Here is a 26,647-nt window from a genome sequence, read left to right on the forward strand (position 1 = left end):
GAGTAGACCTTGTTGTTGTCAGAATTCTTAATTCATGAGTTGTAGGGAAGGATTTATGTCACCACAAACAGAGACTAAAGCTTTTGTTGGATTCAAAGCGGGTGTTAAAGAGTACAAATTGACTTATTATACTCCTGAATACGAAACCAAAGATACTGATATCTTGGCAGCATTCCGAGTAACTCCTCAACCTGGAGTTTCGCCTGAAGAAGCAGGGGCCGCGGTAGCTGCCGAATCTTCTACTGGTACGTGGACAACTGTGTGGACCAATGGACTTACCAGTCTTGATCGTTACAAAGGGCGATGCTACCACATCGAGCCGGTTCCTGGAGAAACAGATCAATATACCTGTTATGTAGCTTACCTTTTAGACCTTTTGAAGAAGGTTTACCAATGTTTCCCACTTGACCAATTTTGGTATTATATTAATGGGACGTTTTGCACAGTTGAAACCGTTAAATTTTTAACGAAATAATAACGTGATTGACACGTGAACATTAGCTCAACCCTGGTCCCGCCCAAAATTGCACGTGCTTGGCATAGGGGTATGAGGTGAAACATTTCACATTTTCACAGCAGCAAAATAATTTTACTTTTTCCCCCAAATTCGATTTTCGCCTTTTTTTGCCCTAACACTAGTCTGATTCTCCCAAAATTAACTGATAAAATTGTCTAATCTTGCTTGTATATCACAACCCAAGTGTTCGTGCCTTCTAAGAAGAAGGACTGGTGGTGTTGGATCGACGGAAAAATGCTAGCCCAAAGCATTTGAACGATCCTGGGAAATTGGACTATGGTATGTTTTCAAGAACTTTATTGTTTTCTTTTGTTTGTTATAGTGCTCTTGTGCTTTTTCTTGTCTTATATTATAGTGCTTTGTAGTATTTTTTAGCTTTAGAAATGGTGGGTTCGATGTCAGATGTTGGGGTTGTGTTGGGTCAAATTTTATGGATGAATGGGCTAGCTCGATATAGTCTGAGAGATTAGATGAAAATCCTCCAGGTTCTAATGGTCTGATCTTGCTTTAGTTTTTAATTGTTTGAGTATTTTGTTGTTTCTTGCACTTTCTATAAATATATTGTGGTCTCAACGTACAACCCTTATGGTCCTTATTTGTACTGTATACTAAAATATATATATATATATATTAAATTCCCCAGGTGAACATAAAGATTTAGCCAGAGATTGAATATTTCATGGGGGTGAATTTGTGCACAACCTCTGTGCGCACTATAGGAGTGGATCAATTAGCATTTTTTACTTTTTGGATATAGATAATGTTTCTTTAGGTGCTATTGAAAAAATGTGTGAAGAATTGGGATTCATAGGGTTGAAGAGTTTCTACAGATTTGATATGTTCAGAAAATTTGGACTGTTGCTATCTGAAGCTGATTTATTTTAGTTATTTGGTCGCCAAGAAAGGGATGTTTGTATATACTTGGACACTGCATTTTGTGATTTGGGCAAAAAAATACTGATGATGACAGGCAGACAGTTAATGAAATTGATAAGGGAAAGGGTGCCATGATTATGGTCAATGATGTAAGTGATGCATTAACGAACAATATAATCGAAGAGGATAGTAACTTTTCTGATAGTGATTACAATGTGGATTTTGATGCTGATGATGATAGTAATGACAACAACTTTGATGAAAATATAGGTCATGGTGTGGATGGCATGAACACAACTTTTTCAGACTCTTCAAGGGAAAATGGAATAGAAATTAGTGGTGATGACTTTGATTCAGATTCAGGGTAAGATGAGGATAATAAGGAGCCATCTTATCATGTTTTCAACCCTTTTGAAACATTTGATCCCACTTTTGAGATTAGTATGATTTTCAATACTAAGAATGAGTTTAAGGATGCAATTAGATCAAAAAGGAATTTGAAAATAACAAGCAATGATAAGAGAAGAATATATGCTAAGTGTGGTCAAGATGGTTGTGGGTGGCATATTAATGCCCTGAAGATAAAAAATAAAGCTTCTTTTTAGATATGAAAGTATGATCCTAATCATCAATGTGGGGTGTCTACTGTCTTGTCATGTTAAAGATGTAAATTCAATGTGGCTTTCAAAGAAGTATGTTGATTCATTTAGGGCTGATCCTAAAAAGAATGTGAAGGGGTTCATAAATTAGGCTATAAGGGATATTAGGTGTCATGTATCCCTTTTCCAGGCTTATAGGGCAAAGAAAAAGCCTTTAGAACAAATTAAGGGGATTTTGATGATCAATATGCTAGACTTTGGGACTATGCTCATGCTTTGAGGATGACAGATCCTGGATCACCGGTGTTAATGGGATTGAGTGATGCAAGTGGGAAAAAAAAAGTTTGATAGGATTTATATATGCTTCAAGGCATTAAAATAGGAATTTTTCAATGGGTGTAGACCATTAATAGGAGTTGATGGATGCCACTTAAAGGGTCCATATGGTGGGATCTTGTTGACAGTAATTTCAATTGATCTAAACAATCAATTATTCCCATTAACCTATGCAATAGTGGGTTCAGAATCCAATCAATCATGGAAGTGGTTGTTAATGAATCTAAAAGAGAACTTGTGCATTGAAAGAGATAATGTCTACACCTTTATATCAGATAAACAAAAAGGATTGACACCAACCTTTCAAAATATGTTTTCAAGTGCTGACAATAGATTTTGTGTCAGACACCTACATGGAAATATGAAGACAGTTGTGTTTAAAGGATTAGCCTTTAAGAGAGCTTTATGGGCTACAACAAGGGCAATTACAAATGCAGAGTTTGATAGAGCAATGACAAAAATTGGAAAGTTGAATGTGAATGTTGTCACAACACTTTTTGTATGTATGACAAACAAACTTTTCCTATTTTGTCAATGACATAACTTTTTGTCTTTGCATCAAGTCCAACTTCGTTCATACTTGAAAAGCCTTATTTTATTTATTTGGCTTTGCATAAATGAAATCTTCTTTCAAAAATAGCAAATTCTATTATATTCCAAAATATTGGCCTCAAAAGCCAATAATCTATACTTATACAAAAAGTAAAGCCCATCCACACTCACAAACAGTGGTTAATGACACCACCGCAATTTCCTTGAGAAGTAAAAAATATCCTTCATGATAAAATAACCAACTTATTCAACTTTTCAAAATTTATATTAATTGATAAAACATTATTTCTTTCTTACTTTTTGTTAATGTAATGTACTGGTTTATATATTTTACTCTTATTTATAATGTATTTTAAAGTGTAAAAAATATTTATTATATGCACGTAGGAACGAGGTGCCATAATGGTTAGTTACATAAAATAAAAACATACCAACTAACTGCCATTACAAGATTACCTTCACGATAACATGAAACCACGATATTAATACTGCAATCTTCTCCTTCAATTTGTTGACCTTGGCTTCATTTTTTCATAACTGTACAATTTCATGCTCTATTTTGTTGATTTATTGAAGTAAATAAGGTACAATGGCTCATGATCTTGCACACATTAGCTTATCTTCCTAGTCAAAAAAGTCACATTCATCACCATTCATGGGATTTTCACAATAACAGAACCTCCTACCTGTAGTCCATCTCTAGCAAATTTTCGACCAAAAAAAACATGTATTTTGGCTTAAATTTAAAAAATATCAATATAACTCATTGTATATTTTAATGTACATGCATGGAGCATATGCACCTAGTGTTTCTTGGACATTTTAATGTGCATGCTGACAAACTTTTTGAATACCCATAATTAAAGTTTAAGTTTACTTCTTTGTTGATTTAAATGTAATTTATAATATTAATTAACTATAATATTTAAATTGTATTCATTTTTCTTATAAGTATATTTATATAAAAATTAGTATATATTTTTATTGTTGTTGTTGTTATATTACGATTACTATATTAAAACTTTTTGAACAATGTCTCGGTGTTTTATTATAAGTATATTTAATATCAAATTATATGTTATCGTTGTTCTATTACTTTACCCCTCACCTACTGAATTGGGATGTATTTATGCAAATCACCCCTCTGCTTTTTACGTAATTATACATACATTCAGAAAGGATAATAATATATAGGTTCAGGTTTTAAATTAGGGCAAATTACAATAATTTTTCTTAAGGTTTGGCATAATTATGAATACTCTCTTATTGTTTGAAAAAATATTAATATACCCCTACTTTTAACAGCCGTCTAACAATTAGCCCTATACGTTAGGTGTTCACCCATTTTTTGCGGTGAACTGACCAAAATGCCCTTGTGGATTAAAAATTATAATTACTTTATTTTTATTTTTTTATGAGCTAAGTGGATAATTTTTATTATAATTTTTAAAAGTTTTTTCATCCACCCTGTTTGATTTTTATAAGTTTTTGATTTTTCTAGAAGAAAAAAAAATACAGTAAAGGCAAAATTAATAATTTCATACCTCCATTCAAGGATTACATGATTTCGTCAAACATTTGGGGGTACTTACAATTTCTCAAATAACAAGGGGGTATTTGTAATTATGCCAAATTTCATGAAATGTTGTGACTATCCTTTAAATTATTGCTTATAATTTTTCAAATAACGACAAGATATTTATAGTTACATTTCTATGCTGAATTGTAACTTAGGTTTTGAAAATAGATATACAAGTTTTTCTAAAATAAAATTTCTATTAAGGATATATATATATATATATATATATATTACTGAGGACTTCATTTTATTAATATTTTCTTGCTAAGTACTAACCTTTGCAATAATAACTATTCAAACTAAATTCACCGTAACAATATGAAGTTTATTTTCTAATTTTACGCCATATTAGATATGTAAATGGAAAATTCTCAGAGTAGGTATAACTGTAATTTCAACTTTTTTAAAGAAGAGGTGTAATTCTACATTTTTAAAGAGAGTTTAAATGTACTTAACTTTGTATTTGGCAAAATTGCACTTCTAGTCCTATAAGATAGGGAGTTCAACAATTTTAGTCCTCTACTTTATGAAATTTTAAAATAGACACAAAATTGAAAAAATTAAACACGTTTAGTCCTATATCTTATAGAATTTTCAAAAATAATCCCAAAATTGAGAAAACTTTATACATTTAATCCTAAAAATCCAATAATGCAGAGAATTAAATGTGTCAAATTTTTTCAATTTTGAGACTATTTTGAAATCCCATAAAGAAGAAAACTAAATGTATTGAATCCCTAATCTATGGGACTAAAAGTATAATTTTGCTCTTGTATTTATTTACCGCAATAAGAAACCATATATTCATCTTCATTCCTCTGACTGAGTCCTGACAAGACATGCATTTCCACGTAAAATGGAAATCTAACACAAGTTCGGAGTCGACTAAATTGCTTCCCTCACAACAATGTATTTGATACATACAAGGTTAAGAAAAGGGACCTGTACAAGAATGGCTTGATGCCTGAGAATTGGCTGAGCATCAAGATAAATAATTATCAGAAGCCCCAGCAACAGAAGTTGAATTTATTTAGAAGTTGAAATTATTCTGATCCTTTAACCATAACAGAGCGATGAGGTACACGCTTAATTTCCACAAACGTCGAGACCTCCCTGTTCATTGGTTGTTTCCATGGTTCACCATCAATCTGCATATATGCCTCCGTCCATTCTCCTCCTCTCAGCTCAAACCGGATTGCTGAAGCCTGCAGTAAATAGATTATTCGACAGACATTGGCCAGTAAAGATAATAACTTCAATAAACAGAAATGATATTTCATTTGATAAAATCTGGAGTTCATATGAAGCTGCAGCATGAATTCAAGATGCAAGAGTAGAGCAAAGGCTTTCAACGTATCAAGAGGAAAGAACAAGTTTCTTGGGAGATGGTCTATGAATAATTATTCTTTTGATGTTTATCATATGTTTGATGCTAGATGATCATGATTATTTAAACAGCCGTTTTGTGAAGCTATATAATATGGTTTTGTTTAATGTTGTTAGTTTACCTGAGTAATGTGTTTTGCATTGATCAGTTCGACCATAACCATTGAAGCATGCCATCCTTGTTTGAAACCAAAAACTTCTAGTAAACCGTCGTCAGCTTGGGCCTCGACAAATCCTCTCTGTACAAAGATGGTGAAAGGGAACTTTTTCATCAGCTCACGAGCCATACAAGTCAAGTGATTGTGATGAAATCCACCATTGAAATGCAATAATAATTTTGCATGTAATCAGCTACCACATGCGAGCATCTTCGGTTAAAAGCACATGGGTTGAGATAAAATAGGTGACAACGCAACAACAGGAGGTATTTTGTATTGTTTTGCTGTAATACATGTCCAGTGAAATGCTTGAGCCGACATAAAAAACAAGTGAAAAATGAGGGAATGCATCTCTATAATGTTAACAAGATTAGTTGTCTGGTGGGAACAGTCTCCATACCTTCTCTAAATACTCTGGCTTCAAGTTGCCCCATGGATTTCTACCACTTGCATAGCTCGGAAGATTGAGAGCAACGACAGACCTCACACTGGAAATGCATGGAGTCAAAGTCCATGAAAAGGTAAAGCGTCAAAAGCCAGTCACAAGAAAATCCATATGGCAAAATCGTGATGACTCAAGGTATAGTAACAATCATATTTCCAGATGCCGTAAAATAGCATAGCAACTAAAATCAACCTTGAAGGGACAGGAATTTGTTCCCACGTTGAAGAATTGACCTTCTTAGCATATATCCTCAGGATGTTCTTCAAACTCCTGCGTTTGGAAATGGATAGTCAGTTTCGTTGGTGTTAATCCCTCCAGTAATGTTATCACCTGCAACTGGAAGAAATATGCACAACGTTCCACCAGATAGTGATGAACACAGAACTGTTACAAATAAATTTGTGATGTAGAAAGAAAAGAATGGTGAATCAAATATCTAACAAAATGTCCAGAATGCTTGTATACGGAGAGAGCAGATGCAAAAGTGTCCAGAGGTTATTCATATTTCAGAATAGTAATAGAAACTTTTATTTCGGAGAATAGATCTATAAATCAATTCAAGGCATAAAAGAAGAATAAAGAGACATGCCAAGCTCCTCCTGGAGACTTGCCAAAAGCAAAGATAACATATAAAACCAAATAAAATGGCTCAGGCTAATGCCCTAACCTCAATTCATGAATTAAAGTTGAGATATTCCCATCATCAACTTACTCAGAAGGAGATAAGAATCATGAAACTATAGATAAGGCGACATGGGTACATTCTTAGCTGAAGATAAATACTAAGCACAGCTCCTAGTAAGCACAATGAAACGAGATATCAAGCTAAATAAGAAATACTTGAGATAAAAAAAAAAATACAATCATTCTAAAGTGAAACTACATTTGAAGTTAACTTAAAGCAAAAATGAAGCAACTTCTCCCAAGGTTCCAAACTGCCATTTCGAGAAAGAGATGTATGAAATAATCTTATCAAAGTGTGTTACAAGCTAAATAGCATAGTGTTGAAAGTTTCAGTTAAGAAACCTAGTAAGCAATTAGTGCGAATCAATGCTTCATTGATTCACAAATGTGAAGACCAGTGCCATGCCCGGTTAACTAGTTAAGACGCATAATATCTGTGACAAGATAGAAAAAGATCAATTTGTATGCTTCTGAATAGGTGAGTTACATGCCATTCTCAAGTATATCTGATACAAAAATCTGACCTTAAACCTGGGTCGCTGCTGCATGGTGTGAAGAACCATCCTTGCTTGCAACTGTATCCAGAATAGATTATCTGCGTTCAGAAAGCAGAATATCGCCATTAGTGAACTATCTATGTAGCATAAGCATATTAATCATAACTGATCTGAGAGAAGGTATATGATCTTAGCACAGAAAATCAAAAAAAATTGCAAAAGCAATATGTTGCCAGCAATGGTGTTGGATTATGTTTGAATGGATTTATTATTCTCCATCCTGTTCCATACGGTCTATACATAACTTACAGATTGAAGATGACATCAACTAAACACTGAATTCTCATTAATGAACTCAAAACATAAGTTGATTGAAGAAAACATCAATGAAGTATTCAACTTCCAAAGCAGATTATCTAACTTTCTACTCAGTTTCCAAAATGTGAGGCGTAGCATAAGTAGCAAGACTTTTTGCCACTACACCTCAGACTGGTTGCATACAAGTTAGGCCTTAAATGAAGCTAACAGATGAAACAGAATTAAATGGGAGAACAATTGATGTGATACCATTCTGAGCCTCGGCCCTCGGCTCAAAAAATTTTGGTTTTATCAGTCCTACCACTGGCATCCATCTACTGAGATTCAATGAAACAAATGCATTATCTGAAACTTAAGTATCTCATCCTCTCTGAAGTTTAAGCATTACACATCCTGTAATTCAGAATGCCAAAAATACTAATAACTGAGAAGGCGCAATCGGAAAGGCAACAAAAGAACTTTGTCTTTGAACTTGGGAAATTCTTCCAATAATAGCAAGCCTAATCTTTTCAACTTTGTAAGCATTACTTCTGCAGTTAAAGTTAAGTAGATGGAAATAAGTGCAAGAAGTAATCTGTGAGATGGGAAAGACAGTTTGCACCTTGTTTGCGATGGGACCCTGAGCAAGGTAAGGTTTCTCATTTCGTAAATGGTGGAAACCATAAGCAACTTGGGCATCCATTCCTGCATCCATATAAAATTGTAAGGTTTCCGAAGCAGAAAAGTACTGCCATAGCCAAAGATAAACTAAAACCAAACGCAGACCTATGCTGAAATAATTATAAAATACTCCTTGATAGCAGGAAACCTCATCCGGCAACTCCCCTTCAACTTCTAGTTCCTGCACAACCAAGACGTCAAGAACTCATAAAACACAAGGAAATAAAATTGAGAAAAATTAAAAAAAAAAGCAAATAAAAAAATTGAGAAATAAGTCTAATATCTTTAATTGGTAGAATGGTGAACAAAATAATTTAGAAACCTCAATTAATTTATTTTCTTAAGATTGGCTGATATGGATATGAAAATAATGGAAATATAAGAAAACGAAATAATGGATTATAGTGTAAGAATGGCTGATACTGAACTGAATTTAATAATATTATGGCACCTGTCACATTTTGTTCTTCATGCACTTGAAACACATGATTAAGGAATAATATAATGAAACCATACGTCAATATCTTTTTCAAAGAGACAATTCTTAAATATGCAGAGTGGAAAATCGTACTTCAGCTTTCTCTATAATGCATGAACATGATCTGTTTAATCAGCCCTAACATGCTGAGAATAATAAGGTGGGCACCCAATCAAAAGAGAAAGGATGAAGGAGCCACAGACCTTATCAAGAGGAGTTTCTTCTGTTTCCTTGATAGAATAAGGTATCTCCAACTCCTCGCCAGCTGGCATGTATATCAAAAGATGCCAACTGCACATCAAATGTGTCTTTTATGAAATTGCCATGGCAATAGAGTTTTGAAGTAGAGAAAACTAAAAATTAAGTATAATAATTACTCGACAAGAAATTTTAGTGTATAATGAAAAGTTCAGACAATGACACACTTTAATTAATAAAGGCAAACATGCAGTGTTCTTAGTTATATATAGGAACATCCTATTATATAGGTGAAATTTCAGCGTAAGTTGCTAAGAAATCCCTGTCCCAGTCATGTCAAACATGCACGCTTTTGGTTCCTTTGTTATCATTCTGTGTAAAAAAGACCACTAAAGAGTAGCAAAAGAATTATCCATTTGCATTCCCTCTCAGCATACCTACACTATCCACCCGCTAAAAATGACTGAAATATAGTCACAGAACAAAATGAGCTAGCAAGTCATCCCCGAGCAATTTATCAGATACAACTTTATATTCTCTTGACGTACACAGGTAGAAGTAACAGTTAGCACCATCAGCAAGATCCGAAAGATCATTCAAGGTGACAAACTAATGACCTCACCTATCGAGATGAGCAATAGGACTACGGGCGACCTTGTCAAGACTTCTTTTGATGGCTGATTTCCAGTTGAAAGGGAATGACCCACCCTGTAAAGAACTTTTAAGATCATCTTGAAACAGACTAGACATATAGGAAATAAGTCAAATGCCAAGTTGATGCGGATGAAAGATTACCCAACCAAAACTCCTCGACAAGTCATTTCCTGTACCAAGGGGAATAATCCCAGTTGGTGGTACTGGTAGTCGGTCCTGCTGGTTAAGCTCTCCAAGACAGCCAAGGACCCAGCCAACAGTGCCATCACCTCCGGCCACCTATCGACGACCAGATGCATAAAATTTCACCAGTAAATTTAACATAATCACAATAATCAAAACCATTGTTTTTATAAGGGCAAGTGATAGTCTCTAAAATAATAAATATTCAGCAAATTGTAGACTATAAAATAATAAATAGTCAGCATAAGAAATATACCACTATTCTAAGTTTTTCTCGAATCTCTTTTGCACAGTTGTCTCCAAGACTAGCAAACTTCTCCAGGCAACCCAGTCCATACTGCACAAATTCATGAGGCTTCACTGCTGAAAGCTCAAAAACCTGAGCATTTAACAAGAAAGAGAAGGACAATTTGCACCATCAATTCTTGTTGTAATAAGCTTGAAAACATGACTGTTTGAACGCCATAAGCAGGGAACTATAATTAAACAAAGAAAACACGTGTACTCAAATACTCATGCATCCCCAAGTAACTCCATTGCAAATTAGCAATACAAAGTCGAACTATCAAATTCTAACTACTATTCAGATTTTTGAACAATCTTAATCTCATAACATATTCCAAATGAAATAATAGTGATGCTATTTAACATGTGTCATCCAAATGTGTTATAGACAGATTTTTCATCATTGGGACTGATAAACATAGTCCAATTCTACTAGTAGTAACAAAAGGGAAGCGATGAACAAAGGTAGTATGAATTAATCTCTTTCCGGCCGCAAGCTCCCAACAAATGAACCTACTTAGTGAAATCACATTCATCAATTATGGAGCTCCGTTAAGAGCTTCTTTCCAGCATGGAGTATCATTTTCCGGTTAGATTCGAATGCTAGATTCATCCGCCTAAAGCTTACAAAGATTAATCAGATATAATGCAACTGATTTAAGCAATTGTAATGGCCAGTATACAGACAAATCAGCTAAAAGACCATTACTTCAAAGTCATCACTTTTCAACTTCAAATAATTGGTGGGCTGGTCATGAACTATAACAAGCGAATCACTTCGCGGAAACAGACAAAAGCACATGGTTACCTCCCAAATCCACCCCCATTAAAGTTTACAAGGGAAAAAACAAGAGAAGAACTACTTTCGAAGTAAGCAGAATAAATAATAAACTAACTGAAGAACTTTACATCTTTGCAACATTTCCTCCAAAAAAAAAGGGGCAATGAAATCATGTACATAAACTCATTGCTCATCCAAATCTTCACTCCGCAGATTAGAAAAAGAAAAGAAAGCAGAAATGGCCAACCACCTTCTAGGTATTAGGGGGGAAAGCAAAAGAAATGGAAAAACAAAAAAATTTCAAACACATTTCGTTACAACGCAGCAGAAAATGCAAACAATCTCGCAAAAGACACACACAAAAAAAAGAGACACATGAATGCGCATTAATACGCATATGGAGATATACAATTTCGTAGTTAAATATATACGTACATATATACGTAGAAATGTGTGTCTGGATTACCTGTTCTTCGCCCATGAGTTCCTGTAGGCGGGCCTTGAGTTCCGGTCCGTGGCGCCCACCGCTCTTGGAATTGATAAACACGACCAACGGAAACTCAGGCGGCTCCGCCGGCTCGGCTCCTTCAGCATGAGCCTCCTCGTAGAACTGAACGACGGTTGCGGCATCAACGTCCTTGGCTTGGATCGCCTCCGTCAATGCGAGCCTGATATAGTCGGGACATGTGATCTTCTTCTTGAGCTCCTCCTTCGGGATTCGCACACCGGATATCGTGCAGCCGCGTATGGAATCGATGACGGCCGACCGACCCGACCCGGAAACCCAGCACGGCGTATCCGGGGAGTTCATCCGCAAAGATTTATAACGATTTCAACCCTTCTGTGGTGGGGGAAAGCAGCTGATGGTGGCGGTGATGACGGAGAACAGCTTCTTGCGTTTTGAGTTTCAAAAAAATGTTGTTTTCTTTGTGTTGGTTGGGTGGAGAGGGGGAGGGGGTGGAATTACGGAAATGCCTGCGCGTGCTCAACGGTTTAAGCTGTCCATTCAATTTTGTCCTTAAAATATTTAGAAATAATTACACCGTCTTCTTGCAAAATTAAATATAATTACATATAATTTAAAAAATTATGTTTAATATCTATTAATATTTTCTTTAATTTAAAAAAATAAATTTATTTATTAGTTAAAATTCATTAAATTTATTAATATTAGCAAAAAAAATGAATATTACATGATAACCGAAACAAGTAAATTCGTAAATTATTCAAGTCTGGTCGAACATATTATTATTCAGCTTTGTTTAAATTTTATCGAGCTTGAAAAATCACATTCGAATTTGGTCTGGTTATTAAACTAATCTCGATCGTACGAGTTTTAATTACATAAGACATAAGTTAAGCTCAATAATTTTTTTAAGTATATATCATTAAGCTTATCAAACAAAAATTCATTCCGATTTTGTTTATTAAATTTTACAAAATCAAATTTAAATGAATTTCTATAATAGATTTCAATCAAGTATCAAACAGTTTAATTTATTTTTCAGCCCCTGTAACAAGATAAGGGATTATAATAATAATAATAATAATAATAATAATAATAATTTCTAGAAGTTCAAATTCTTAAAACTAATTTCTAACATGGCGCTAGCATGAAATTAAAAAATATAATGTAAATCAGCTATAATTTTAATTTGATATGAATTATTTATTATCTTCAAATATTTATTTTTGGATTGTATTTTTAAGTCATATAAAAATGTTTCAGAAATCAATACAATTTTGAGAATTCTGGTATGCGTAACCAATCATTCAAATCAAAATTAATAAGGTAAATTACAAACAGACTTTATTAAGATTTATCATAATTATAAGTACTCCGTTATTTGAAAATTTATAAATACCTTCTTAAAATTAATAGTTATTAAATACCTCCTCCTAAGAGCTCACTGTAGGCAATATTTGTTAGACGATCGTTCATTTTAAAGGAATATTTTTTTAGTTTTTCAACCAACTTCTATTTTTTCTTTGTCCTTCAAAATTTTTTTACCTAAAAACCATACTTACATGATTACATCAATATTTTAATAAATTCAGCTCAATTGAGCAGTACATCGATTCGATCGATACATATTCTTTCACCCGAGTGGAGGAAGTATGACGGCATCGTATACAAGGTATTGGCATGTATTCAGTTACATGGAAGCTTAAACTACTCAAACCTGTGTTTTGTAAGCCAAGGAAGGAACTGTGTTTTGCTGCTGGAACTGGAGAAATGTTGTCTCCTGGTGTATTCAGAGGTTGTGGCGCAGGAGCAACTGATGCTAAGGCAGAGGGCTAAGCTTAAATGGCTCAAGGAGGGGGATGTATGTTCTAGAACATTTTTCCAGAAAATAAAAGCCCACAACGCAATGCATAGGGTCTTCAAGGCTGCGTGGAGCGTGGTTCGAGCAGAGGTGACTAAAGCAGTCAAAGAATTTTACACTTCAAGGTGTCCGTTAAAGTAGGTAAATGCAACTGTCGTGGCTTTAATCCCAAAAGTAGAGCTCCCTAGGGAAGTGGCTGACTAACGACTCATAGCATGTTGCAATGTTATATACAAAGTCATCACGAAGATTATGGTAACCAGAGTGAAAGGGTTGCTTCAGAGATTGGTTGATCCTAGCTAGAATGCTTTTGTCCTAGGACGGAGTATTAGTGACAATATCTTGTTGGCACAAGAATTATTCTCTGAGTATAATCAGAAGCGTCTACCACCTAGATGTGCGTTAAAGATTGACTTGAGGAAGGCGTATGATACTGTGGAGTGAGGATTCCTTACTGTACGCTTAAGCTATTTAATTTCCCCACAGTGTTTATTCATTAGGTGACAGAATGTGTTTCTACGGCAAGCTATTCTATTGCCTTAAATGGGAGCATTCACGGATACTTTCACGGTACAAGAGGACTGCGACAAGGGGATCATCTTTCCCCCTATTTCTTTGTCCTTATCATGGAAGTAATGCATACGATGGTGAAATTTAAGTAATAGTTTTTCCTACCACTGGCGTTGCAAGGAGCTAGAGCTGCTCATGCTATGCTTTGCAGATGACCTGCTTTTGTTCTGTAAAGCAGAGATCAATTCGGTCCAAGTACTTCAGGAGGCATTGGTGGAATTTTCAAGTCTTTCAGGACTAATGGCCAACCTGCCAAGAGTCACATTCTTTTATCAAAATCTGCAGTCTCTGTTCAACAACAACTTGAGCAGTTATTAGGGTTCTCAATCAGATTACTATCTATCAAATATCTGGGACTTCCTCTGATTTCATCGAGATTAACACTAGCGCAATGCCAACCTTTGTTACTTAAAATTGACAAGCGAATGGCTACATGACGTTCCAGTAGATTATCATTTGCTGGTAGGGTGCAAATCATCAAATCTATTCTTTGCACGCTGCACAACTATCGGTCTTCTTCCTTCAATCTCCCTAAGGGGATGACGAAGTGCATCGAATGTAAGCTTAGGAGCTTTCTTTGGAAGGGGTGTGACGGCCAAGGTCATGCTAAAGTCCAATGGGGACATGTGTGCTTGCCCAAGGAAAGTGGAGGACTGGGCATTAAGAGTGTTGCAGCCACTAATGCAGGCCTCATGAGTAAGCATCTCTGGGCAGCTTCCAACAGACCGGATTACGTGGCAGACTTCTCCTTCAGGTAAGCTCACATCGTCTGCTGCATACAGTTTGTTTTCTCCAAAATGCGACAAGGTGTTTTGGGCTTGTTTATTTCTAAGACCGTTCAAAATTATTCGCACACACTTTATTCTTTGGTTGGCGATCTGAGGCAGCCTTTCTACGGCAGATAACCCTTGGTTGCATATCACAGCGGCTACCTGTTGTCTTTGTGATGATGAAGCACTGGAAACTCATGATCATATATTCTGTCAGTGCCCCTTTATTTCTCAGTGCTTGCGGATTCTTAAACGAGAAACCAGATTCACTTAGCTAGGATCTCCTTGGCAACAGAGGGTGATTTGGGCAAGCAAGAAATGGCGCGGAAGACGGCTCACGAAGGCATCCTATGGAGCCACGCTTGCAGCACTGATTTATCATGTTTCGATGGAACGCAACAAAAGAAGATTCCAAAGTATTTCTACTTCACCAGAAGCGGTTGCTAGGCAGACTCTGGAGCTTGTTCGATGCAGAATTCTTAGAGATAACTTGCCAGTTAGCTTGCAAGCATCAGTTTTATATAGAATCTGTCTGAAAATTGCATGGAACTAATGTAATAGATCCTTAGGCCCATTGTTGTACCATGTTTTTTTTAGATTTTATGCAATAAACCCTTCCCCTAAAAATTATGAATGATGAGATAATAAATGACAATAAACTCATATAAAACGAGAAAAACACCACATGTTTAATAAAATTTGAATCCATAAGATGATCAAACCAGTTGACGGGACCACCTTTTAATAGTTGAGGCCTGAGACTAATTCTAGTGCAACAACAACAATATTGACATACCGACGAGTCGTCGGTCCAATGGTAAGCCGGTAGAATCTTAAGACAGATTCTCTTACTAACTAGTAAGGGTTTAAAACTTGAGACTCTACTTATTGGAAGGAATTTAACTCTTTTGCTCCCACTCCAAACAGAATTAAACAATATTCTTTCTTCATAATTTGATTTGATTTTTTTGTTTTTTTGAGAGAGATTCATAATTTGATGTTGGATACTTAGTTTTGTAGAATTTGATGAATTTTTTATATTATGTTTGATAGCTTTATATATACTATGTATTAGGAATTTATCCTTAAATTTTCATGAAAAATTAACTTGAATCATTAAAATGGAACAAAAATTAAAACAAATAATTGATTGTTCCCAAATTTATAAATAATTACAGTTTAAAAGTCAGAGTAAATAAATATTTTTGGATCACAATTAAAAAAAAATCAATACAAAAAATTAAATTTTCACCACGTGATGATCAGCATTTTAACATGGTTTGGCTTTGCCAAAACTATTCGTCATGATTTTTAATATGACTAATATTTTGATCTCATTTACAGAAATAACGGTTGTTCGGTATCTGGTCGAGAATTAGGCTGGTAAGCCTAAAACTGTTGTGATTTTTTCCACGCTTAACTGTTGATACTTAGTTATCATTTTCTGCTCTGTTGAATTTTTCTTAAATACTATGTATTTCATCTGTTAAAATGGCTGGCTATAATCTTCAACCTTTTGATGGTAAATCTGACTTTAATATCTGACAACAAAAAATGAAAGGTCAAAATTCAGAAACTCTGATTTTAAATATAGGAAAAACAGTAGGGGAAGAAGCAGATGTAAAAGTAGGAGTAACAGTAGGAGTAAGTCTAGGCTTAGGGATAACAGGTATAAGGATGACAAGTCAAAAGAAAGAAGGTGTAATAACTCTGGAATTAAAGAACACTACATAAAAGACTGTAGAAAGCCTAGGAGGGAAAATAAAGATAAAAACTATGAAAATAAGGAAGATGTAAATAATGTTTCTGATGATAATTCTGGTGAAATCTTTATGGTATGTGAAGTAAATGTTGTTCATTCCCTAAATAAACATGAGTGGTTAATTGATTTTGGTTGCACTTTCCACATGAGTCCTTTCAAAGAAATTTTTACAAATTTCAAATCTGAAATCTCTTGTTTTGTTTCAATGGAAAATGAAAAACATTGTGAAATAAAAGGTCTTGGTGACATCTCTCTAATTTTTAAAGAAGGTTATAAGTTAACCTTGAAAAATTTCAGGTATGTTCCTGACTTAAGTCAAAATTTGATTTCCTAAGCTGCTCTTGAGGAAGAGGGTTTAGAGGATAAGTGGAGAAAGGGTTTTATGAAAATTATGAAAGGATCCTTAATGGTTTTTAAAGCTAACAGAAAATATAATCTGTATATTTGCACTGTTATGTATGATTCTATTGATGCATCTGTGACTGAATGTGATAAGACCTCTTTGTGGCACAAAAGATTAGGTCACATGTTTGAAAGGTTTAGAATAGTTAAAAAAGGAAGGAATTCTAAATGATAAAATTGAAAAACTAAAGTTCTATGATGAATGTGTAATGGGTAAACAACATAGGGTTCATTTTTCAATTTCACCCTCCCCAAACCAGTCCACGTCTACATGCATTTTAGATTATATATACGCTGATGTTTGGGGTCCCTCTAATGTACCCACCCATGGAGGAAATAGATATTTTCTATCCATCATTGATAATTTTTCAAGAAAGGTTTTTGTTTTCTTAATGAAGCACAAATCTAAAGTTTTTGAAAATTTTGAAAAATGGAAAATTTTGGTTGAAAATCAAACCGGACAGAAATTAAAATCTTTACGAACAGATAATGGGCTTGAATTTTGCAATTAAAATTTTTCTGACCTATGTGAAAAGTTTGGAATCAAAAGACACAGAACTAATCCCTATACTCCCCCAACAAAACGATGTTGCTGAACGAATGAATAGAACACTGTTAGAAAAGGTTAGGTGTCTATTAATGAGTTTTGGTTTGCCCAAATCCTTTCGGGGAGAAGATGTTTTAACTGTAGCTTATCTGATAAATAGATCTCCATCTGTTCCCTTGTTGGGAAAACCACCTGAAACTGTATGGTCTGAAAAAGATATTAATATTTCATCTCAATGTGACGTTTGGATGTTTTGTTTTTGTTCATCATAATTCTGATAAATTAGAACCTAGGTCATTAAAATGTGTTTTTATTGGTTATCCAAAAGGGGTAAAAGGTTATAGGTTTTGGGTACGAAGCCAGCCTGGTTTTTAAAATTTTAATAAGTAGGAATGTAACTTTTAATGAAAATGAAATGCCCTGCCTTAATAAGTCTTAATATCCACTTTTAATAAGGTGGAGAACAATGTAGAGGATAACCAACAAGGGGAAGGGACTACTGAACACATAGAGGAACAAAATGCAGAAAATTCTGAAAATATAGACCCAGGGGACACCCTTGAAAACTATCAATTAGCTAGAGATAGAAATATGAGACAACCTAGAATTTCCTCAAAATATAAAGACTTTCACATCGCCCTAAATATTGAAATTTCTGAACCTAGTAATGTTGAAGAAGCTATGAAATCTAAACAATGGCTTAGTGCCATGAATGAGGAAATGAAGTCCTTAAAAGATAATAAAACTTGGGTACTAGTTCCTAAACCCAAAGACTGCTCTATTGTCGACTGTAAACGAATTTTTAAAACTAAGCAAGAAAATCCCTCTCTAAACTATAAAGTAAGACTTGTAGCAAAAGGGTTCACACAAAAGGATGGGATTAACTATACTGAAATTTTTTTTCCAATTGTTAAATATACTAGTGTTCACATTATTCTTGCTCTCACTGCTCACTTTAATCGATAATTAAAACAAATAGATATGAAAACTGTTTTTCTGCATGGTGATTTGGAAGAAAATATCTATATGAATCAACCAACTGGTTTTATTGATAAAACCAAACTAGACTATGTATGCTTGTTGAAAAAGTCCCTGTATGATTAGCTCTCAAATATCTTATAAAAAAAAGTCTATTTTCAAGAAATAAGAATTTATGGTATTTTCAAAATATACACACAGTGCTTTTTCTTTTTTTTTTTTTTTTACCACCAATATACATACAGTGTTATAGGAAGTGAAAGGATTAGGTTTTGCCATCCATGTTTTATCAATGTCAGAAAACACTTTTAGAAAAATTGGCATTTTTTAGATGGACTTTTATTCCAAATTGTTGATTTTTCTTTTATAAAACACATTTCAATATATTTCACTACTTTAATTATATCCAGAGGCGGTGCGAAACCCTGTCAAATTCATGCGGTTGTTAGGGTTTGGCCCAAGATTAAGGACTATTATTCCATGATCAATATATATATATATATATATATATATATATATATAAATTATATTTTGTCATTTGAACTATACTCATTTTTATATTTCGCCATTAAAATAATTTTTTGTATTATCTTACTATCTCAATTTTGCAAAATTTATATTTTGTTATATACGATCTTTATTTTTGTTGATTTTTCTGCAAGAAAACGTCACATGTTGTGCATATGTAAAAAATATCACATCACATAACCCTTAAATATCACATGTACATTACATGTGATATTTTTTCGATAAAAAACTTGGTTCAAAAATAATTATAAATAACAAATGTAGAATTTCATAAATTGATATGATAAGTTAACACAAAAAGAAATCAGATACCAAAATAAAAAAATAATCATAATTCAAATGATAAAATATAATAAACCCAATATATATATGATTGCTAGGGTTTTTACCATTTTGTGTTTTTTTTTTCAACAATCAACATTAAGTTATAATTTTTCCAGAAAGTCGGATTGCTTTTATATTTATGTTGTTGATTTTATTCATGTATTTTGATTTTCAACAAACTTGTTCTTTTTGTAATTCTTTTTATTTATTAAATAAAATAAATTTTGGTTTCTTCATATTATGTTATTCAAGTCTCTAAACAAACTTAGATATAAAAAAAATTGATTGTGAAATTTATAATTATATAAATTAAGGTTTTAATTTCAACGAATGGATAAATTTGATAAATTTCCAATCATTATTAAATTTTGAGGCAAAATTGCACAAATAATCCCAAAGTTTAAGGCGAATTCAAACTTAACTCCATGCTTATACGGATCTTAAATTTAACTCCATGTCCCATTAAAAGTTATAAAAAGAAGCTAAAATATTGCAAGAAAAGCCCAGCACTACAAACGTTAAACATAACGGCGAAGAACCCACGTGAAAGTCACGTGCACATGGATCAAAAAAATGGTCAGCAATTAATTCAAACTTTGAACCTCTAGTAGTAGGAGGGAACTTTTCTTTGCAACATTTTGGTCTCTTTTTGTTGTTTTTATCGAAAACTAGGGTTAAACTTAAAATTTTGAAAGGCGTGGGGTTAAATTTGAAATGATCTTAAACTGTCAGACTAATTTTGCAATTTTGCCAAATTTAGCCAGGGGTAAGCCAAGTTCCTGACTTCGCCACTGCATATATCACAAATCTCTAATCATTACATTTTATCTCTTAATTATATATTTTTTTTCCACAGCAGATATTATCATTATCAGAAGTTTATCTGACATCCAAATACATATTAAAAAATTTGAGATGAGACATCAAAAATCACAGCCATAACACTTAAGATTACTGGCTTGTCAACATGTCCTTTGCAAAGCAAAGACTATAAACCCCTTTGAAGGGACTCGTCTGCATACAAAGTAACATTAGCCTGTCATAACGATGAACGTTAAATGGATTGCTAGATTATGTACTGAAAGAAGCCAGAATTCTGCTACATTGCCGTAGTTCTTATCCCAGTTTCATGTTGCATTTAACTTCAACCATGTATATGTGAAGGGAAGAATATAAGGTTCAGAAAGAAAAAATACCATTGAAAGTTAAAGAAAGCGGCATAAACAACAGCAAGAACCATGTCAAGTATCCGATTTACTGGTAGTTTGTGTGTGAGATGCAAGGGTGACTTTCTCAACAAGAACATTGGCGTTGGAGTTGATTCTGTATGAAACATCTAAGCCTTCCAAAATCAGGTGATAAACAACATCATTTATTAGAGATGTAACTAGCTCACCTCCGTTTTGAGAGGCTTCAGCACTGACTACTCTATTTTCAGCATCAACATCACCTCTACTGCTGGCTTCTGTTTCAAGGGGAGGTTGATGAGGACGGCTTCGTTGAGAAACTGATCTTATATCCCATGAGAGCACCTCCCTTATCAAGGATTGAAATTCATCTGGAGAGGAATAAAGTGACTTCTTTTCCTGGAAAAAACAAAGTTGAAAAGATAAAATCACATTTCTGGCCTGTAGAACTGACTTTTGTTTTATTTCATAAATAGGAAGCATTTAGTCTACTCTTTGATAAAACAATTAGGAATACTTCAGTGATTTTGAATATTTTTTTTTATAATTTTGAATTAATAATAATAATTTTTTATAATTTTTACTTTTTTTATATATAATAATAATTTTTATATAATTTTGAATTATTTATTATAATAAAAGTTAAATAATTTATTGAATCCAAACCTTTCATTTTTTCAAAATCTAACGGTTGTGACGCTCATTATTTAATCAAAGAAGATCCAACCGTCATCAAAACAAGAAATAATATATAATAAAAAGGGCACAACGGTCATGAAAAAAAATTTAATACCGTTAAGTCAATTTAACAAAAAAGGGAAAGTAAGCTACATTTGATAAAACAGAGGGGGGATTTTCCACCTATTTCCAAGGGATTTTTTCCCCAATTTTTTAAACATAGGGGGGTTTTATGCTATTTAGCCACCATGTTTTGGATTAAAATGCCCTTTGGACCAAATTTCACGTAAGACATCCATGTTTACTTTGTAGGTATTGCACTACTTTGAAATTAAGATTGCCAGCGCCACAATGGCGGAAAGGGCTAGACTCGAAAAACACAAGGAAAAAGTTCAAAAGGACTGAGAAAAGAAATGACTGTTATTATCTATTTTGGCATTTCATTTTGCCAAATTTTATATTATATGTTTTCTTTTTCTTTCTTTGGAAAATAGCGAGGGTATTTAAGCACTTTTACACTTTTTCGATTGGATTAGTAATGTTTTGCAAACCTCAACGAAGGTAATTAGAACAAACCTCAAGGGAGGTAATTGTAAACTTTTATCTAATATGAATGTATTGTAATTGGATCAAACCTCAAGGGTTTGGATGTAATTTACCATAAATTGTGAGGCAGGCCATGGGGAGTTGATGTACAAAGGGCGTAAAATAACTTCTTCTTAAATAAGAATAAACAAAGGTTCATATTATTCATCTTTTCAGAAGATGTAAGAACTTCTCAAATAAGAAATAAAATTGCGCAACTAAGCCACACAACCAGAATTCATAAATGTAAAACAGCAGGTTGACAGAGTCAAAATTGCAAAATAAGACATAGAGGTTGCATAGTAGTAAGAATTAAGTTCTAAGTCTTACCACAAGCAACCAACAAGCTGCAAGGCTTGACGAAAATCCTTCAGAGAAGTTAACAGAAGCTATAGCTAGCGCATCGTCGACCTGTTCAAGAATTTTCTTAAATTCCCACTGGGAAAGTCAAAGAAGTTTGCAAAAAAACCAAAGAAAGAGACTCTTCCTCGAAAATAACATCTGAAATTAACATAAATGTGGAAAGGTGATTTAGAACAAAGGTAGAGTTATTCCCGCATCAAAATTATGGTTTGAATAGTGTGATTCTTTATTTACTATCAAGCCGAACAAGTTACCCGTAATGACAATAATGCACTCCTCACAAGTACTAATTATGTAAAGAGAAATACCTTCACCCAATCAGGAACTGTAGCTCCTTGGATGTTGTCACAGTATGGCAGATAAGGCTTGATATCCAGAATGGGCTGTAATGGAAGGTAAAGGGAACTAGGTTCTGTTACATTAGTGCCACATATAAATGCACTAATGAATAAGACAGATAACCAATGAGAAAGAAACTTCGTCCTACATAATACTGCTACTAGTGAAACAAGAGAACTTACTGTTCCATCAACCAGATCCACACCAGAGAGCAACACTGTATTCCCATGCACTGCCTCCACCTAAAACACCAGAAAGGTAAATTTCCTAATGTCTATCTAGGAACGAAGAAGAATATTTTCCTGTGATTCAGAGTAAAAAATCCTTGATCTAAGACAATAAGTATTTTCTAACAATAGATCTATCGCCAGCAACCCCGGAGTACGGGTGCAGCCACCATATAAAACTTGACTATCATGATGGTCCTGGAATGGAGCAAAATGTGTGGTTTATGCTATTTCATTCACATAGTACAGTACTATAGCAATGCTTGCTAGATTCTAGAATAAATTTAGTGGAATACAGTAGAATCCCGATGTCACAGATGTGTATATGAATGCAACTGTAATTTTTGCTTTAATAGCAGATGTGATTTCCATGTAGTTTAAGTAAATTAAAGGCAAGAAGAAAAGTAATAGAAACTTTATTTAATTTTTCCAATAAGAAAGAATTTGACATAGTTTTCTCAGAGTTCAAAATCAGTATTTTTATCTTATGAAATTAATGATAAAGCATCTCAAAAAAATGCTTACACAGAGTTTATATTTGGTTTGAATTAAATTAGAGTTTAATCAATGTCATTAAACTTGGAATCTTGGTAGTACAAATTATTTGTAAAATTCAAAACAGACGAATAATATATATATATATATGATTAGTATTTCAGAATATACAGTAAGCTCATAAAATTAATATACTGTCTACAATGTGTCTATTCTAGTTTCTGGAAATTGAGTTGAAAAAGGCTCCTTCATGTGAATTAGAAACATCCATCTTTCTTTCTCCATCACATTCATTGTAAATGAGCTTTCATATAGTTTTTGGACAATAATTTTGGAAGTGAATAGCATGAGATAGCACCTTCCATGCTATGATCATGAAAGATTCAATTTTCCTTTGTTCAATTTAACAATACCTTTGCCACAGTTAATCCAATTGGGCACGGACGATGCGGTGATCTTGTAGCAAAGACTCCAATTCTTTCACCTTTGAGCCTCGGTACCCTTACCTATTCATCCATTCAACTATCTTAAACAGCTCAATAATACTTAAGAGATCCAGAAAACAAAAATGATAGCACTAACCTTTGCCTTAAATTTTGACTGTGACGGATGCTTCCATAACTTCTCAAGATCTGTGTTTAGATGAAACACATAGATAATCCAGCAGTGGGAATACCCTTCAAGGCCCTCAAGAGATGCTTCCGGAACCCGAGTAGGATCAAATATCAAGGATGCCTTTGCAAGAGGTACAATTAAAGGCTGTCTTGGAGTCCCATTCCTGCACAAATTACGACATGTATCATGAAAGGTGCTTATGAATCAAGTGAACGCTATTCTACATTGTTGTGGAAAAAAATTGTCCTACTGTTTTACCAGATTACCTTGTAGAGAAGCATGAGTGAACTACCCCAATAGGTGCCATTGGATATGAAGTAGATTCAACCTTGTTGAAATTAGGCCTGCTCAATGCTTCCCTTAAATCCTGCAACAAGACATGCAATTTTAAAAATTGAACAGCAGCAGGGCTGTTATGGGAATACGTTACAACTCTGTATACACCTGCATTGTTGTTCTCCATATTTGGTATTATTAACCAATAAATAGCACAAATTCATACGAGTACATACAAAAGTCGGCATTAGCATAAACCATGATAATCATTTTGCTACATATTATTACATCTCATTTCCCCACATTTAGATTCTGAAGACATATCTGTCCTATCTGGATTACAATGCTTCAAAACAAAAGCTTTTGAACTGCCAGCAACGCCTCACTTCCTTAAGACATTTATTGAAACTATAGCAGTCGGAACAAAATTCACTTACACTTCCGATTAAACAGAAAGAAAATGAGATATGCTCAATGTACCAAGAAAAGTGCAACTTTGCCCAGCAGTTAGAAAGATATAAAGTTCTAGAAATGATGGAAAAAAAGGACAGAAATTAGAGTCGAACAGTGTCAATTCTCGGCAACATTGACAAACTTTCAGAAAATGGTTTCTCATTTCTCACCATTAAACTTCATTTCACATTTCTAATCATCAAGAAAAGAAGAAGTAAAGCAACCTTTTGAGCCCTAATGCGGCCTTGTCTTTCAGCAGCACATTTTTCCAAGGCGCCCTTTAAGGAGTCTTCAAGTTGTTGAATTTTTTTGTCGGCCTCCCCATTTGAGATAGACTTCGATTTCCTTCTCCACAAATAAACTGCAGCAGCCCAAGATAAACATGCATATATTAGCACAAGAAAAGGTGAAGAGAGAAACTCAGAGTACTGGCTTATGTTTGATGAGGCCTACCAGAGATGGCAGTGGAAGCAGAGAGAGAAGCCAATGCCAAAGTGAAGGAGAGCGTCAGCCACTGGGATTTGGTGCCAACCATTCGACAAAAGACTTAGCTCATACTCTCCCCCTGAGGCGGACAACGACGAACTTAGCCCCAACTTCAACTTCACTCCGCATCAACAGGGGGAATTGCAATTTAGAATAGAAATTTATTTTGATTACCTTGTCACGATAGTGCGCTTTAGACCGTTCGATTGAAGGCAGCAATCAAGACCGTCGGATGGAGGGCCAAATTCAATTTGGGGATGATATTAATATCAGCTATAATATTGATCAAACATGTGAAAACCATATAAAATCCTATAAAGGGAAACACTAAATTATGAGATCACCACAGTATGTATTTTGGAAGACCATTTACTACTTTATAGTTTATGAAACAATTCAGTATTGATAAAAACTGGTCATGCCTAATAACATAACAACCCCATGAAATAATCGATATGGCCCAGGACTTGATAAAAATTGCAACAAAAGTACAAAAATAGAATGACGAAAATTTAATCACGAAATTTTACCTTTTCGATTTGAAGACTTTTTTCAAGCTTTCTCCTACAACCGTGTGCTCACATAAAGACCAACGAGATCTCCTCTATGTCGAACACACACTACACCATAAGGTGGTCTACACCAAACCTTACTAGAAGTAAGGTGTTAAACTTAAGAGGACCTTGCTCTAGCATGAAACTAATTCATGAAGAACAAGAATAGGGAGAAAAAAAGGGAGAAAAAAAGGGAGAAGAGAGTTGTCAAGATGATAAGTGAAAGCAGTATTGTTTTTTGTATCATATACAAATGATACATATATATATATAAACATATATATTATACACGCACAAGAGACATCTTATGTACTTGTTGTATATATCATGTATACGTTGCATGTTAAGTCAAAAATAAGTATAATGTGTGCCCCCATAGTATACTACCTACTAGTACCATAAGTACTCAAGCAATAATTCCCTCATTCTTACAACCTCATATATAAATGTATATCACATATAAATATATCTATATATATAGGATTAAAGGCAATTTTAGTCCCCTAACTTCAGGTCATTCTCGTTTTAGTCCCGTAACTTACTAGGGTTCTATTTTAGTCCCCTATAATTTAAAAAAGCTCAATTTTGATATACATTTCGTCAGAAAATTGCCTCAGTTGCCGGAAAAAGTCACGTGGCCATCATGTGACTTTTTAAATTGGGGGCTTCGTTTTCATTGGCTGAATAGACGATGTGGCGACAACGTGGTGATGACGTGGCGATGATGTGGAAATTAAAAAGAAAAATCGAGTTCTGGTTGAGTTCCACGGCGAACCACCACAAACCGCCGCGGAAGTTGAAGGGTCGGTCACAATTTTGTCGGCGAACAACGGCGATTTCTCATGCTCTAATGGCAGCCCAAGGTCTAGGGAGATGGATGGACGTTTGTTGAAGGAAAAAGATGGAATCTTGGCTAGACAACTGACTGTCATGAATCTAGGGTTTCTTGGTGCGGCGTCGGACTTTCACAGCGAAGAAGATGAAGCGACGGGCGA

The 26,647-nt window shown here is 34.3% G+C and overlaps 2 protein-coding genes and 1 long non-coding RNA gene across 4 annotated transcripts; 1 reads left to right on the plus strand and 2 right to left on the minus strand.

Moving 5' to 3' along the window:
- LOC110011966 lies at positions 562–5,953 on the plus strand. The gene is made up of 2 exons (XR_002287034.1): positions 562–796; positions 5,529–5,953. It is a non-coding gene; the product is annotated as an uncharacterized LOC110011966 (long non-coding RNA).
- Positions 5,283–12,157, minus strand: LOC105162866 (diacylglycerol kinase 4). The gene is made up of 12 exons (XM_011081019.2): positions 11,653–12,157; positions 10,377–10,499; positions 10,079–10,216; positions 9,906–9,991; positions 9,289–9,376; positions 8,713–8,788; positions 8,549–8,631; positions 7,657–7,727; positions 6,641–6,718; positions 6,404–6,491; positions 5,968–6,084; positions 5,283–5,664 (listed from the first exon to the last, which is right to left on the minus strand). Exons 1-12 carry the CDS (start codon positions 11,995–11,997, stop codon positions 5,503–5,505), a joined length of 1,455 nt encoding a protein of 484 aa, XP_011079321.1. The 5' UTR covers positions 11,998–12,157; the 3' UTR covers positions 5,283–5,502.
- Positions 20,443–25,240, minus strand: LOC105162867 (tRNA (adenine(37)-N6)-methyltransferase). 2 transcript variants are annotated; one of them, XM_011081022.2, is made up of 10 exons: positions 25,066–25,240; positions 24,837–24,973; positions 24,150–24,250; positions 23,851–24,046; positions 23,682–23,774; positions 22,729–22,788; positions 22,516–22,590; positions 22,175–22,255; positions 20,791–20,980; positions 20,443–20,536 (listed from the first exon to the last, which is right to left on the minus strand). In XM_011081022.2, exons 1-10 carry the CDS (start codon positions 25,145–25,147, stop codon positions 20,511–20,513), a joined length of 1,041 nt encoding a protein of 346 aa, XP_011079324.1. In that variant the 5' UTR covers positions 25,148–25,240; the 3' UTR covers positions 20,443–20,510. The 2 variants fall into 2 exon arrangements, with proteins under 2 accessions (XP_011079324.1, XP_011079323.1); XM_011081021.2 differs by lacking the exon at positions 20,443–20,536 and having other exon boundaries at positions 20,573–20,980.

This window comes from Sesamum indicum, linkage group LG5 (genome assembly GCF_000512975.1).
Source record: "Sesamum indicum cultivar Zhongzhi No. 13 linkage group LG5, S_indicum_v1.0, whole genome shotgun sequence".
NCBI classification, from domain to species: domain Eukaryota; kingdom Viridiplantae; phylum Streptophyta; class Magnoliopsida; order Lamiales; family Pedaliaceae; genus Sesamum; species Sesamum indicum.

Bases quoted from the DNA above. Each gene is read 5' to 3' on its own strand.
- LOC105162866 (XM_011081019.2), bottom strand. From the start codon at position 11,997: ATGAACTCCCCGGATACGCCGTGCTGGGTTTCCGGGTCGGGTCGGTCG. The intron at 9,377-9,905 runs GTGAGGTCATTA...TTTGATGTGCAG, and splicing joins CCTATTGCTCATCTCGATAG to TTGGCATCTTTTGATATACA. The intron at 6,492-6,640 runs GTTGATTTTAGT...ATGCATTTCCAG, and splicing joins CAAATTCCTGTCCCTTCAAG to TGTGAGGTCTGTCGTTGCTC.
- LOC105162867 (XM_011081021.2), bottom strand. From the start codon at position 25,147: ATGGTTGGCACCAAATCCCAGTGGCTGACGCTCTCCTTCACTTTGGCA. The intron at 22,789-23,681 runs GTATTGTTAAAT...CTGGTGTTTTAG, and splicing joins TTGGATTAACTGTGGCAAAG to GTGGAGGCAGTGCATGGGAA. The intron at 22,591-22,728 runs GTAAGTTCTCTT...CTTCCATTACAG, and splicing joins TGGATCTGGTTGATGGAACA to CCCATTCTGGATATCAAGCC.